The sequence below is a fragment of the Terrapene carolina genome, unplaced genomic scaffold (genome assembly GCF_002925995.2).
Source record: "Terrapene carolina triunguis isolate 2854851 unplaced genomic scaffold, T_m_triunguis-2.0 Scaffold96, whole genome shotgun sequence".
Classification (NCBI taxonomy): Eukaryota; Metazoa; Chordata; order Testudines; family Emydidae; genus Terrapene; species Terrapene triunguis.
In genome coordinates this window covers 53,584,418-53,601,129 of record NW_020664447.1, presented here as the reverse complement: position 1 = coordinate 53,601,129, position 16,712 = coordinate 53,584,418, and the positions used below count along the sequence as shown (strand labels likewise).

The window sequence follows — 16,712 nt, the reverse complement described above, 5'->3', positions numbered from 1 at the left end:
GACTGCAAAAATCCGAGTCTGACTGGAGGGAAAGTTCCACTGTACTCAGGCTATCCTGGCTTGAACACTTTAAGGATTTTTTGGTACTTTTTAATTCAAGCCAAGGCGGCTTTTTAAAACCATGGCAGATGTGGACCCAGACACGTTGCTTGAATGGCTACAGATGGGGCAGGGGGATGAAAGGGATATGCAACTAATAGCTTTGGAACAGTTATGCATGCTGCTTTTGATGTCAGACAATGTGGATCGTTGTTTTGAAACGTAAGTACATTTCTGTTCTTCATTTGCAGGGGCTTTGTGTCCTCCATTTTCAGGCTCTGGCAGTGTTATTTAACAACTTTTCCTTACTAAGTAGGTATATATAAAGTTTGACATGCAGAACTAGAAGCTTCCGCAGTCTTGAAAATGTTATTACAGAAAAAAATTTCTATTGCTGTGCCCACGCAATGCTCACTTCCAGAGTATTTTGAGTACTTACTCATTTTGCAGTGAATGAAAAGTATGGCAACTGTGCAGTGGACAAGAAATACTAATTTGTACACTTTTTTTTTTTTAAGCTTGTTTGGTGTTGAAAAACTATATTCTTGTTTACCCCTATTAGAGAGCATTACATTATCTGTTTTTTTAAATAATAGAAAATAGCCTTTTTACACTAAAATTTGAACTATTCTGTTTTATATTAAAATGCCCACTCTGAGATTTTTAAGTTTTCCTCATGTGATATACAGTAGCTCTTATTTTCAACTCTGCAAGCTAAAAAAAATCATTAACATAATTAATGCTGGCACTTAATATTTGATCGTTGATGATCCATAGTAATGTACATCAAATATATTAGTTTCTGTAATTGCTAAATAGTGGGTCTAGAAAGGATGGATTTCGATACAAAGGCATGAACAGAATTTGATCCTTTAAAACTTATTAGTACCTAATGCAGTGGTTTCCATTCTCCTTTTTGTTGGAGCCCTCTTTGCTGTGTTTTGGTGGATAGTCCATCCTCTTGTCTGTCATTGCTCCTCGGGTTTCCTTGTCTCTCTGTCATATATTAGTACAATTTCTGATTTTCTTTTCTGCTCCTCCACCTCTGCTCCCCCTCCAGCCCCCCCATTTTCTTCCTCCTCTTTTCCGTCTAATCACTAGAAGAAGACCTTGGGGTTGCTAGAGGGTTCCCTAGTGCAGTGGTTCTCAACCAGGGGTCTGGGGCCCCCTGGGGGGCCGCAAGCAGGTTTCGGGGGTCCTCCAAATAGGGCCAGTGTTAGACTTCCTGAGGCTCAGGACAGACAGCCAAAGCCTCACTGCATGGGGCTAAAGCCTGGGGCCCTGAGCCCTGCCATCCGGGGCTAAAGCCAAAGCCTGAGCAATTTAGTTTTGCAGGGGCCCCTGTGGTGTGGGGCCCCAGGCAGTTGCCCTGCTTGCTACCCCCTAATGCCAGCCCTGGCTTTTATAAGTAGAAAACCAGTTGTTGTGGCACAGGTGGGCCATGGAGTTTTTATAGCACATGGGGGTGGCGGGGGTGTCTCAGAAAGAAAAAGGTTGAGAACCTTTGCCCTAGTGGATCTCTTGGGTAGAAGTATATGCAGTTGTGTCTGAACGGAGTGCCAAGGGAACATTTTTGTATGCATGGCAGGGACCTTCTGGATTTTGCAGCCCTATATGTGTGAGCAGCTCCTGTAGTAGGAGCAGTCATGGAGGGTTGTATGGCTTTTAAGGAGTCTATATTCCATGGTGACTTGAAAATCAGAAATTGATATAAAAATGTATTCATTACTGTGTTTTTACAGAATACTTTAGTGATTAAAAATGAGTCTGTGCCCTGAAGAGTTTACAATCTATAGATATAATTAAGAATGGATATTTGTCACCGAGACGTGCATTTACTGCTCCTTTCCTCTGACTGTCAATCCCTACTTGGGCATGGGTTCTGCCACCTCAGGCTGAGAAACACTAATTTACTGGCGTCTTAACTTGGCTTCATTGACATAGGTTTGAGCAAACAGTTGAAAAATAACTGTTCTAGTGTATATTTTAGTTGGGTTGTTCACTTAAATTCATACTGCATTGAACAAAAGTTGAAATGTAATCACAAGCTTTTATAGAAAGATGTTCATGTCTATGTTTATTCAAAAATAGGTCTGAAATATAAACTTGTGAAACGTAAAGCTTGTGGGGTGTTACTTATTTTATTTATAGCAGATTTTTGTCTTTAATTAAATAATTCAACTTCTAATACAAAGCTTTTGGTTCCTGTATATTTTGTGTTCCTCTTTGTAAAAGCATATCTGATGAACACTGTGCTGTTGTTATAATGTTGTGTTTTTTTTTTAAACCGTTATGATTTATGGTTCCTAAAATGAGATACTTGAGTTTCAGGAGAGGGAGAGAGACTGAAGTGTCAATTAAACTACTTTAATTATTATTATTTTTTAATAGACTAGATTTCAAGTTGATTTTGTTCCTTTATGAGCCTCTGTTTACAAAATGGATTGTGTCTTGAAATTGGTTGCAATTTATAGGTCAGTGCTGGCCAGCCTGTCCACATGTTGATAGCATAACTAATAGTTCTTGAAAATACTTATTGAGTTGCTTTTCAATAATATTTTAAAAGAAATGATGCCTTGTCTAAATAGGGGATCACTGTGTGGCACATGTGTGTTACAAAACATAATTTTCAGTAATTAATCTTGAAAATAGTTTCAGGGCATGGCCCAATTTGTAATGTAGACAGCTCTCTGACCTCCAGAAAAATGTCTCTGCAAACTTAAAAGCATGGTTGTTTGTGGTATGGCAAATCTGTGAGATGCCAAAGCAGATGTTATGCTTTTACGACCTTTGATCTGTGAAGAAATTTGATAGTTTATTTCAAGAACCAGTAAAGAGTGGCTTTGATTGGAAAGGATTGCTTTGAAAAATTCTTCCTTCACTAAATTGAGAGTTGAATGAGATCAAATCTTGTATATTTTTGGGATACAAAGTGTGTACTAAAATTAGTGGGAGATTAACAGTGTGAATTGCTGATGCTGAGCACGCCTTTGAACACGACAGTGAAATCAGTCTCTGAATTTAGAGAAAGTTATGACCAAGTCAGAAAGATGGGGAACAAGCATACAAAAATGCTTGCTCAGTATCATGATATAGGTGGAATCTGAGCTTTATTGGAGCAGATTCCAGGGTGTAAAGCTAATGACAAATTATGGTGCCAAGTAGTTAAAGTTTTAATGGCTGTGTAACCCAAGATATTGGCATTTTACAGATAATGAAATATTCTTCAGTGGTTAGTAACACTAATGTTAATGAGTCACTATTTCGTTCATCTTCTAGTGACAATGATTCAGAGAGAGACTGACTGTTAGTCACTCAGCAGCTAGAATGGCTAGAATTTCAACCAGGAACAAAAACACCAGTAGCTCAAGTTGCTAAAACTTGGTGCAATATGATTGAGTAGAAACATAGTTCAGTTTCAGACAGCTGAATTTGAGGAATATAATTGTTAAAGCTAGTCAAATACCTCTGTAGCCTAAGGGAACATTCCCTGAACTGGGAAAGAGAAGACCAAGAGTTGAAATGTAACCTCTTATGATTGTGTTTATATTTCCATGCATCGCACATCCTTATTATTGACAAAGGCTTCAAATCCCAATCCTATAAGGTAGTTAGGTATAGGTTGCCACTCCATTTTACAAATGAGTTTTTTTTTTTTTTTTTTTTTTTTTTTTTTTAAAGAGCGTTTACAGAAAGGCACTGCAGGAATAGAAGCTAAATTTCTAACATGGCAGCTCCAGTCAGCTCTAATCAACTACATTGTCTTTCAGATTTATTATGTTTAGGCATGGGAAAATGTGATTTTTATTTTTTTTTATAATTTCAATATATAATAGCGATATTTATTGTAAAGCTTTTTTTATTTTTATCAATTTCAGTTTTCACAGTTACATGAAATTATGGTCGGTCAACATCACATGTCAAAATATACAAAGTAAATATCCTTAAATCAAACTCTAATAAATTTTCAAGCAGCATTTTTCTTACTTTGTGTATCTGTAAATTTAGATTATTATAAGTATTTTTTGTCAGTTTGTGTGTGTACATATAATCAAAATTTATCTATTAAAAATCTAATCCTTCCAAATGTAACTATTCTTTGGTTATCCTATCTGTAACCAAAGAACCACACACTTTTCCCCTAGATGCATCTTCACTGGAGGGAAAAGAATGTTCTTACCTCATCTTAGCTGACACATGGTAACATAGTAAGATCCGAGTGCAGATAAGACAGTTTGTAGTCTTGACACAAGTTACACAGGTTGAAGTAAAGACTGTGGGGGGAGCCTGACCTTACCTGTCAAAACAAGAGTTTGTAGTTTTAACTAGGATTTTACCTCATGTTAGTTATTATATGTTAGCTAACATATGAAGTGAGAACAAACCTTTTTCCCCCTAGGAAAGACGAGGCCCCAGAATCAGGGGTATAACCTGGGATTCCTAATGTCCAATGTGCTGCTGTTGTCTAGCCAAAAATTGTGTAACCACCAAGGAAAACATGTCTAGTCCTTCTCTGTTGACTGAGCTAAACATAGTCTAGCAGTTACTCCTGTAGCTCCAGAGGTAGGGCTCTGAGCTGGGAGCCTCCTGTTGACTCATGAGAGGGGCTGTTGTAGTTGCTTGTGACAGTTTTTTTTGTAAATTTGCTTTTTAAAACTTTTTAATTCACACAGTGAGACTACATACCATAACAGATCTGTAATGTAAGAACTAGTATAATTTTTGGTGCTTTATACCATCATTTACAGTAACTTCAGCAGTGTTAAGGTAAAATACCTTTCCGAACATATAGATTATGTGACAGCCAAATATACTCATTTGATGATAGTCTCAGGTCACTGTTAAGGTTTTATGCTAGTGTGCAAATTTGATTAAGTAGGGGTAGGTATAGGTATTGCTTTTTGATATCTGTTGTAGATGTAAGTGAAATCCTTATAGATTATTGGATTGGGTTATCAGCAGTGTGGTAGGTAATGTGAGAGTGGCAATAAATGCAGGATTTTTATTTCCCTGCTTTTAAGGTTTTGAGTTGGATGTGTGTTGTGACCTTAACTGTCACTAAGTAAACCTTTTCTGTGCTTTAATTACTAAGGGCTTGTCTAGACTTACAGTGCCACTGTAGGTGCATAGTGAAGATGCTGCCTACACTGACAGGAGAGCTTCTCCTGTTGGTGTAAGTACTCCACCTCTCAGAGAATTGGTAAATATGTCAATTGTCGAAGCCCTCAAACTTTACTATAAAAAACACTTAGAGAACACTGCTAATTAAATTGTGGACAACACAAAGATTGGTATAGTGGTGAATACTGATGAGGACAGGGCAGTCATACAGAGCCATTCAAACAAAATACATTTTACTACAGCCAAATGCAAAGTTATATACTTAGGAACAAGAAATGCAGGCCATACCTAAAGGATGGAAAGACTGTACTTTGCAAAACAGTGATTTTGAAAAGCATTTAGGGCAGTGGTGGGCAACCTGCGGCCCACGGGCGTTCGGTCAACATCAGCAAAATGTCTTGCAGCCCACAATCAGATTACCCTGATGGGCCACATGCGGCCCACAGGCCGCAGGTTGCCTACCACTGATTTAGGGTTCATAGTGGACAAGCAACTGAACGTGAACTCCCAGTATGATGCTGTGGTATAACAGGCTACTGTGGTTGTTGGGATGTATGAACAGGAGAGTAGGAGTAAGGAGGTGATTTTAGCCTCTGTGTATGGCATTGGTAAGATAGATACTGGAATTCTGCATCCAGGTATGGTGTCCAAATTAAAAAAAAAAAAAAAAAAAAGGATTTTGAAAAATTGGAGAACGTGCGGAAAAGAGCCACAGAATGATGTAATGGTTGGAGAGAATGCCTTACCGTGAGAGGCTTAGAGAGTCCATTCAGTATATCAAAAAGAAGATTGAGAGGCTACTGGATTACAGTGCATACATACCTTCGTGGGGAGAAAATGTCTGGTATTAAAAGGCATAACTATGACTGGAAGATAAAACCGACAAATTCAAAATAGAAATCAGGCACAAATGTTTAACAGTGAGGATGATTAATCACTGGAACAAATTATTGAGGGAAATGGTGGAGTCTCCATTTCCTGATGTCTTCAAATCAATAATTGGATGTCTTTATGGAAGACATGCTTGGTTAAACACAAATGATCAGGCTCAATACAGGAATAACTGAGTGAAATGTGATGGTCTGTGATGTACTGGAGGTCAGATTTGATGATTAAATGATGTCTTCTGGCTTTAAACACTACTAATCTATGAATATTACAATTTCCAGAGCACTATGCAAAGCTAATTAATGTGCATAACACTGAAGAAGATGAGAAATAATATCCCCATTTTATAGATGGGGAATTGGACAAAGAAGTTAAGTGACTTGTTTGGGCTGTTATGGTTGTGAAAATAACATTGCAAACATGAATTTAATCAGGTGGTACTAGACTGTTTCTATGCTAATGAGTGATTGTGTTAGCAGCTGATGCATTGTGTTCACTTTATTTTTAGCCTTAGGGCTTGTCTACATTGGCAATTTACCGCTCTGTAACTTTCTCACTCAGGGGTGTGAAAAAACACACCCCTGAGCGCAGCAAGTTTCAGCACTGTAAAGCGCCAGTGTAGACAGGGCACCAACGCTGGGAGCCACGCCCCTTGTGGAGGTGGGTTTTTTAGAGCGCTGGGAGAGCACCTGCTGGAATAGCTGCAGGGTGTGTTGTTTCCTATATGGCTGATAATTGGACAGAGTGCTGAGAACAGGTGGAATTTGAGGCTCTTATTCAGTTATGATTCCAACTGGTAGCTACAGGGTGGGATCCTCCTACCTAGGGTGGAACAGGATTTGTGAGGGCAGGTTTAAAATTTCTGCTCCATGACAATGCAATGAATTTAAAATGCTGAAATAGAGTAATCTGTTACAGATTAATCGTTTAATCTCAAAATTTGACGATGTTGGTTGATAAATTGACTTTTCAGTTTGTTCATTGTCCAGACTATTCTAAAAGACTGAATTTTGTTGATTTATGTTGAGATACAAGGTGGTACACCCACATTTAGCCTGATGCTGTTTTTGTTGTTTTGTTAGGTATTTTAACTCCTATCCCCTTCTTAGGACTACCACAAATGTATAATAATATGTTTTCTTTGCAATGTTATTTGATTTAAAAAAAAATGCCAGAATTATAGAACACCCTTGCAGAATATGTAGATAATGATTAGAGGGCTGACTGTATTTGGGACTCTCTAAACAAGAAAGCTGTTTCGTCATTCTTTCTTAAAAGTAGTATGTATCTGGATACATAGAGTCAGATGTCATCACAGATTTAGGTAAAATTAATTTGATTGTCCTTATATGTCAAAACAGCAAAGAAAACTGTCACAGAATGAGATTATCAGCAATATAAATGGTATATTGGACAGTGCACACTTCTTACAATGTATAGAGTCTCTGAATCCTTTATTTCAGTGATAGTTTTATCATCTTAATGAGTTGTTCATGTTAAATGTTATTTCCAAGAATTTATATTTCAAACTCTCTAAAGGTGCCATCTGTGCAGGATTTTCATTCCTGGGGTCTTAGCTACTCAGAGATCAGGATGACTCCCTGAGCAACAATGTCTTCAGAGCAAAATGCAAAACCCACTTCTTTGACATACCCTTCTGCAATTACACCACATCTAAAAGAAAAATTAAAAAGAGCTTGCTGTTGAGAGGGATGATAATATATAATAGAAAAACAACGAGGAGTCCTTCTGGTAAACTTTGAGACTAACAAATTTATTTGGGCATAAGCTTTTGTGGGATATAACCCACTTCAGCAGATGCATGGAGTAGAAAATACATGAAGCAGGTATAAATGTACTGCACATGAAAAGATGGGAGTTGCCTTACCAAGTGTGGGGGGGGGAGAGGGTCAGTGCTAACAAGGCCAATTCAATCAATGTGGATGTGGCCCATTCCCAGCAGTTGACAAGAAGGTGTGAGTATCAACAGAGGGGAAATCTTTTTTTTTTTTTTTAGTGACCCAGCCACTCTCAGTCTTTATTCAGGCCTAATTTGATGGTGTCCAGTTTGCAAATTAATTCCAGTTCTGCAGTTTCTCATTGAAGTCTGTTTCTGAAGTTTTTTTTATTGAAGAATGGCGACGTTTAAGTCTGTTGAGTGTCCAGGGAGATTGAAGTGCTCTCCTACTGGTTTTTGAATGTTACAGTTCTTGATGTCTGATTTGTGTCCATTTATTCTTTTGCGTAGAGACTGTCCGGTTTGGCCAGTGTACATGGCAGAGGGGCATTGCTGGCACGTGATGGCATATATCACATTGGTAGATGTGCCGGTGAACAAGCCCTTGATGGTGTGGCTGATGTGGTTGGGTCCTGTGATGATGTCCCTTAAACAGATATGTGGACAGAGTTGGCAACGGGGTTTGTTGCAGGGGTTGGTTCCTGGGTTAGTGTTTCTGTTGTGTGGTGTGTAGTTGCTGGTGAGTATTTGCTTCAGGTTGGGGGGCTGTCTGTAAGTGAGGACTGGCATGTCTCCCAAGGTCTGTGAGAGTGAGGGATCGTCCTTCAGGATAGGTTGTAGATCCTTGATGATGCGCTGGAGAGGTTTTAGTTGGGGGCTGTAGGTGATGGCTAGTGGCATTCTGTTACTTTCTTTGTTGGGCCTGTCCTGTAGTAGGTGACTTCTGGGTACTCTTCTGGCTCTGTCAGTCTGTTTCTTTACTTCCCCAGGTAGGTATTGTAGTTTTAAGAATGCTTGATAGCGATCCTGTAGATTTGTCTCTGTCTGAGGGATTGGTGCAAATGTGGTTGTATCTTAGGGCTTGGCTGTAAATTAGGCCCGAATAAAGACTGGGAGTGGCTGGGTCACTACAAAAAATAATTTTCCCTCTGATACTCACACCTTCTTGTCAACTGTTGGGAATGGGCCACTTCCACCCTAACTGAATTGGCCTTGTTAGCACTGACCCCCCACTTGGTAAGGCAACTCCCATCTTTTCATGTGCTGTATATTTATACCTGCTTACTGTATTTTCCACTCCATGCATCTGATGAAGTGGGTTATATCCCACAAAAGCTTATGCCCAAATACATTTGTACTAACAAGTTCTAGCAATTTACTGAAGTTTTATAGTTTGAGTCCTAAGCCAGGGCACAGCAAAGAGTTGACATGTCAGTGACCTGCACACACAGGAAAGAGCCTTGCAATAGGCAAGGAGGCATCAAAGAATTGATGTGCTGGTAGCACCCTCCTGTTTTACAGATCAGGCCTTGTTGAAGAAGGAGGAAACTAACACCGGTTTAACTTTTAAAATGTATTAGAAATATTTATCCATTTTGTAACATTTAAAAAAAAATGCATCTATAGGTGACTATCCTGTGCTGTGGGCACTTACTCCATAAATTAAAAATTACAACATAAATGTAGCCAAAGTCCATAAATATATCCACCTCAATATTCAAGCTTAACAAAGGCGTGGAGGAATAATTCTCTTCTCCCATCACTAGTTTTGTTATAGGTCCGTCCAATGGAGGCACGCTGTTTTGCATGACAGCCCATTCCTTATGGGGGAAAAAGAACTGTAGAGTGAATGATAAGCTACAAGAGAGTTGCAGTGAAGGAATATTCATGGTATTATCCTATTTACATAATGCTAATCAATTCATTAATATTAAACAGCTATAAATTAAATAAAAATAGTTGAAATAATTTTCCGTTTCAATAAGGTGTTTAGATTAAAGGGATTTCAGTTACATCATTAAAACTGGACAAGCATCTTAAATTGTATTATACAGTTTTTAAAAACAGAAACATTTGCATTCTGAAATCAGTTTAGACTAGAGCAGTACAACCGTACATTAAAAATCTATTTCCAGTGCACTCTCCTATTAAGAAGTACTGGTTTGAAAGACACTGACACCAAATTTAAATTTTAGTGTTATGGGTGGATGTAGTTTACCAAATTGTTTTCTAATTCATTTTTTTTAAGTCACTTGAACTTTTTTTTAATATAAAAATTATTAAACAAATCATATGGTTGGTGTTCGGTATCTGAAATGTTTTGAAAATCTTGAGTTACTTTAAACATTATTTGATAACCTATTTTAAAGTGGAGCAGAACTTTTCTTACAAAAGAGGCTGAATGCATATATCGCACTTCCAGTTGTCCTTTGCGGTTGAGTATTTTAAGTATGTAACATGATTACTGGCAAGAAACTGAACTTTATTTCCACTTGTCATATGCCCTGGGCCAAGGCTCTGAAGCCAAATATTCCTGTTACATGACAAGTGTCTATATGTACTGAATCCAGTGGTTACTTTTACTTTGGGTAATATGGCTTCTTCATGGAAGTAATTGCTGTAAACTATTTTAGGAACATATGTTTTTTACAGCATTTAGCACAATGGGGTCTCAGAGGATGCTACCAGATTGTAAATAATAATGAAAATAATTAGCAGTGAATATTTTTACTACTTTAGTATTTTTTTACAACTTGCATTACTCAGAAGTTATTGAGCTGATTTCATTTGGGACTAAGGGCTTGTCTACATGGGGAAAGTTACCAGTTTGATTACACTGCTATAGTTGCATTGGTGTAACTTACTGTCGATACTCTCACATATTCCGGGAAAAAACACTCTTATTCCAGAATAAGTATTCACATATGGAATTATACTGGGGTAAATATAGTAGTATAGTTATATTGGCAAATTTCCCTGTTTAGATAAGCCGTTAGAAGAAGTTCTCCCTGATGTGACATAACGTATTCTGACAAATACATCAGGATGTTGGCAACTCAGGTCCCTCAAAGGATTAATATTTGTCTCAGATGTTCAAATTGCTAATTCAGGTTGCTAATTATACTTTTTATAGTGTTGCAGTTGTTTCTTTTCTTGGCATTTTACCAACCTTTTTAATTTTCAGAAAATGTTTTACAGGTTGCTTTAACTTCCCACAGAGAGAATTGATATTATATGGAGTTTGGGGGCAATGATCTTTATTTTCTAATAAATCCATATTATTAATGAGGGCATCTGAGATAGTCTCAGACATAAATAATAGCAGTATTAGCATACATTATAGATATTGTAATTATAGACAGATTTAAAATCAATTTATCTAATATAGGGGACAGAGACTGCCCTACTAAATAGGGAGACAAGATTTCCCTATTAATACCAATTACAGATTGAAGTAGGCATTAAGGACAAATGTTGATTTAGAATAAATTTGATCTCAAAGACTCTTATAATGTATTAATCATAAACCAGTGCTCCAATAAAATCTTTGGAATGTGGTAACAGAAGAATCACAAGACAGTTTGCAGCAAAAGTGCTGATACCACTATAGAAACAGTGAGTTATGTGTGGACACCCACAATGAGAGATATACAGTAAATACACCTCTACCTCGATATAACGCTGTCCTCGGGAGCCAAAAAATCTTACCGCGTTATAGGTGAAACCGTGTTATATCGAACTTGCTTTGATCCTCCGGAGTGCGCAGCCTCCCCCCCCGGAGCACTGCTTTACCGCGTTATATCAGAATTCGTGTTATATTGGGTAGCGTTATATTGGGGTAGAGGTGTAGTAATAACTGCAGCACTAACCTGTTGTCTACTCAACACCCTAAAGCTGTCTTCTTGGGGTGTGTTTTTTTTTTTTTTTTAGGACTCTCTCAAGACACTTAAGAATTGCCTGACCTATGTACTTAAATTATTAAGTTGTTATAATAAATAATTTCAGGTATTAAAAACTAAAATCCAGAAGGAAATATTTTGATTAAATTTTTAAAAAACATTTTCTTGACATTTTAAAAAAATCATTTTGAAGTATAAATCATTGTTTGACCTGTGTTTACCTGAACTTTAAGGACAAAATTAAAATAGCAAAGCTACTACAGTATACTGAAACAAAAACTTATTGTGCTATTTTAATTTCATTGTTCCTTTCATCTGAAATTCTGCAGTCTCTCTTTCTGGTTCCAGCTTTGAGTCCTCCCTCAACTTGAAGCATAGTATATTGTAACAAAACATGTACTTGTTCTGCAATCATATGTTCTTCTCTCTGAAATTCCTGATTCCTTTCAATAAACCTTTGTCACAAACGAAAATATCGGGGTAAAACCAGTTCTGATGCTGGAATGATTATTATTTGTCAGAAACTAGAAAGAATGTAGTTTGCTTTTTCTTGACATTGGCTAGGCCTGTGGTGATGCAAGGTTTTTGTCTTTCAAATGAAGAACGCCATTGTAGTAGTAGTAGAGGGAAGTATACTCGTATATACTCGATCATAAGCTGGTTCGTTTATAAGCCAACCCCCCCCCCCCCCAGATGCATAAGTAAAAATGGAAAATTTTTATAACCCGTTCATAAGCCGACCCTATAATTCAGGGGTCAGCAAACTTTGGCTCCCGGGCCATCAGGATAAGCCTCTGGCGGGCCAAGATGGTTTGTTTACCTCGAGTGTCCGCAGGCATGGAGGTAAACCTAAGTAAACAAAGTGTCCCGGCGCGCCAGCTGCTACCCTGACGGGCCGGGACAGCAACTGGTGGGGAAATATTTTGGGGGGGGAGAAGCTGGGACTCAGGGGAGTAACCCCTGTGACCACCCCCACATGACCCTAGCCCGGGACCCCCCCCCCACTCTCCCCATCCCATCCCTTCCCACCTTATCTGGGGAGGGTCAGGGGAGGATGTCTGGCCTGGCTGGAGCTGCTCCGGCAGTCTGGGCAGCACGGCCGCAGCCTGCTCCGGCAGGCCAGACTAGGCAGCGCGGCTGCAGCATGTTCCAGTGGGCTGGGCCGGGTGGCACGGCCACAGTGTGCTCCGGTGGGCCGGGTGGCTCTGGGGGGCAGGGCCAGGCGGTGTGGCCACAGCGTGCTCCAGCACCCGGGCGGCATGAGACTGTCATGTTTACTATTCATTCAGTAGAGAGCTGAAAATAAAATGAAAACATTGTTCTTCTTCAAGTGTTCACACAGATTCTACTTTTGGTGCATCAGTTTCCTTGTGCGGGCAAGATTAGATTATTTTGGCTAGTCTGTGTGCTTTCACTGTGCCTACACCCTAGGTAGTCTTCCACCTCCCCACCTGAGGGCAAAAAATGGTGGAGCAGGCCATACTGTCCCTCAGGCCTCCTTACCTCCATAGTTGCAAGATGGCATCCATGGCAGTGTCTACTTTTGCACACTGCGATTTAGCTTAGCTATTTAGTGTTGTTACTATTAGTGTAGAGTAGTTAAGTTTCCTTTTGCCCATTGGTCTATATAGAAAAAAAATTAGCATAGCTTAGTCAGTAGTCTAGAAACAACTTCCCCGCCACCTCAATACAGGGATACTAGGATCATGGCTGAGGCAGTTACCAGGATTTAAGACGTGTTTTTCATGTGATGCTGTCATATCCATTACTGATGGACTCTCATGATATCTGATCTGTCTGAAAATCACGCAGAATATGCCTTTCTCTAAGCACACCGAGAGAGCAAGGGAGGAGGCTGAAACTTTTCCTGCTTGAGAATTTGATGCAGGCCTCCTCAAACTCAGAAGATATTTGGAGAAGCCTCAGCCTGTGGCTGTCCATTTCTGTCAGCACCCTTTTAGAGCCCTGTAAATCCACAGATATCCGCTTCATATCTGCGGACCATTTTTGAGAATAGTGGATCGAATCTTTTAGTACAGAGTCCCGACAGGTTTCACGAGGCACTCCAGCATATGGAGGAGGAGTCAGCTAAGACTGGTCTTCATGTTTCATGGTCAAAGATAAAACTGCAAAATCTAGGGTCCACCCATGACTCCAATCTCTTTGAACAACGAAACTGACGAATCAGTTTTCAGCTTTTGCTATCTGGGTTCTATACTTACTAGCTCCTCCAAATCTCACATGGAAGTTCTCCATCGAATTGGCATCGCAGCATCTGCCATGGGCTGTTTACAGCGGACATGGAATCAACATAATCTTAGTATGACAACCAACTTCAGGATTTATTCAAGCTGTATCCTTCCCATACTGTTGTACGGCTGCGAAACATGGACACCACGCCGCTCAGACTGGACAAAGCTGGAGGCTTTCCACACAAAATGTCAATGTCGTATATTGGGCATGAACTGGAATGACTTCACCTGTAATGCAGATGTTTATGGTTGCTCGGGTCTACAGACTACTGGGGCCATTGTTCTCAGGCGGCACCTTACACTTTTTGGAAATGTCGTAAGGATGCCACAAGACGTTCCAGCAACCGTCATTCTCTGGGTGACTTGTAACATCCAGGATAAAACTCCACCAACCAAGGGGTGGAGGCAGCCCAGAGGAAGACCCCCTATTACATGGGTTCACCAAGTCTGCTCCGATGTTGAACTCTCAGGCCGTCAAGCCTTTGTGGTTGAGCAGAAACAGACCAAACTGCGAACAGTCGCTATGGCAACTGTCTGGCTAAGCGTTGAAGAGAGAGAGAGGATCGGATGCAGATACCAACCACACAGAGTTCTGCTCACCAGTGGTGCCTGGCCCACGGCATCCGGCTCGGGCGGCCTGGGAGGCGCAGTGCGCTCGGGGCCGGCAGCCAGTAGCTGGGACTGGGCAGCAGGCCGGAGTCTGGGCTGTCCAGCATCCGCTCGCCGTGTCACTTCCTGTCCAGCAGCTCGGGCCCTTCGGGCAGTGCCAGTGTCCCCACCATGGCCCAGCCTGGCAGCACTGGCCATGCTTCTAGTCCTGGGCCTGGCCTACCGGCTCCTGGGCAGCAGGGCCCACCCCTGGCCACAGGGATTGGCGTAGTCGGGGCCCCAGCGCCCCACTACGATGCAATACTCACTGCTGCTGCCGTGTGCCGTCGCTCACAAGCCCCCAGGAGCAGCATGCGATGTGTTGCATTTTCCCCCCTCTGCGCTGCCCCTTCTCCTCTAGACCCCGCCCCCATGCTGCCCCTCACACCAGTCCCCGCCCGTGCGCTGCCTCTTCTCTCCAAGACTCTGCCCCCCCCCCCACTTGTTCTCCCCCCCCCCCCCGGTGCTAGCCCCTGTGAGACAGCTTGCTGCTGCATGTGCAGATGCAGACACAGGTAAAAGATGGCTAGTGGATCAGATCGTGGGTTCATCCTTGCGGATGCGGATCCATATTTTTGTATCTGCACAGGACTTTACCCTGGTGATCCATGACTCTCCTCTGAGCTCCCAGGCTGCTTCCTCTCAGGGGCAACCATGGTGGTGAAGTTCACTCCAGTAGCCTCCATCTGTTCTTCTCTATTTCCCCCCCAAAATCTCTTTCTTTAATGACCCAAAGGGGGAGTGATGAGTGTAATAACCTATCCCCTCATTATTTTGTCCATCAATTAGGTTTAGTGTTCGAAACACCAGTTTTGGTTCATTAGTTTCCCATTTCACACCCTCTGTTTTTTTTTTTACCAAGGATGATTTTAACATGGTTCTTGAACCATATTGGTAGGCTCTTTTGTTTAGACTAATTCAGTCTTTGTCTCCTTTTTATACCTTTTCTCAACAACATTTCTTGTTGTAGGTTATTGTGACACCTTAGGAATGTTCACATTACTTTTTACAGTTGAGCTCACAATTAAGGTAAGTTTGTGTGCCCAGTTATCACATCAGAGGTAATGATGATTCCAGTCATCTGGCATCTCTAGAGCGGTCCAGGCAACAGTCAAGGATCTCCCATTTGAGATCTCCCATCCCTCTTCACCAGTGAGACTGACAAAGCCCCCCAGACTTTATTATAGGGTAACCCTTGACTCCTTGGGGTTCTGTCGCAACTCCTAAAAGGAAGCAGCCTTTACACAGTACTATGGTCAACCACCAAGATCTTGTATGCCAGTGTGGAAGAAGCAGAGATTTCACCAGGGTCAACCCTCTGTTGATTCCTTGACAGCCTCACAATTTGGGGCTTCAAATAGTGAGCCAGTTTGATGCCAATGTAGGGTGCCTGCTTGGACTACCACAGGATCTCTTTTGTTTTACTCCCTCCTCCATCCTTTGGCAACAGTCTGTTTTATTTTCAGCATTCTTGGGGTGGGATTATCTGGGGATCATGAGGAAGTGGTATTCCATTCACTTCCAATCTCCTCTGTCCTTTCCTTGTCCCTTTTTAGGGACCCTTCTTCTGAGAGACTGTTAAAGTAGGAGATAGATTCCCTTTTGCAATTAGGAGCAATGGAGGAGGTGTCCTTGGAGTTCAGAGGCAGATGTTTTTATTCCCACTACTTAATCCCAAAGAAGAAAGGGGTTTGGAGACCCATACTCTATTTTTATTTCTCAACACCTTCAGCTGCTGTTTCAGATACAGAATAGTGACCCTAGCTTCTATAATGCCTTCATTAGATCCCATGGTCTGGTTTGCAGCTCTTGGCCTACAAAACAACTATTTTTATATCTTCATACCACTGGCACATGGATTCCTGGTAGGAAAATGTCACTGCCAGCACAGAATCCTACCTTTTGGCCTTTCTGCAGGTCCAAGACTTTTCACCAGTTGTCTGTTGGTAGTGGCAGCTCATCTAAGGAGACGAGGAATCCAGGTATATCCATACCTAGACAACTGGGTAACTGAAGGAAGATCACCACAATAGGTGATCAACTTTGTACAGACAATCCTGAAACTCTCTTCTTCCCCAGGTATCAAAGTAAATAGAGAAATACACACTGACTCCACTCAGAGCATAG

General features: G+C 40.8%; 1 protein-coding gene across 5 annotated transcripts in view; it reads left to right on the top strand.

Annotated features, from left to right (window-relative positions):
- HECTD1 (HECT domain E3 ubiquitin protein ligase 1) overlaps positions 1-16,712 on the top strand; it is a 93,662-nt gene continuing 76,950 nt past the window's right edge. For all 5 annotated transcript variants that reach the window (XM_029911537.1, XM_029911538.1, XM_029911535.1 and 2 more), the window contains exon 1: positions 1-261. In XM_029911537.1, the coding sequence (XP_029767397.1) occupies positions 122-261 (140 nt within the window). In that variant the 5' untranslated portion in view covers positions 1-121. The remainder of the gene's footprint in view (positions 262-16,712) is intronic.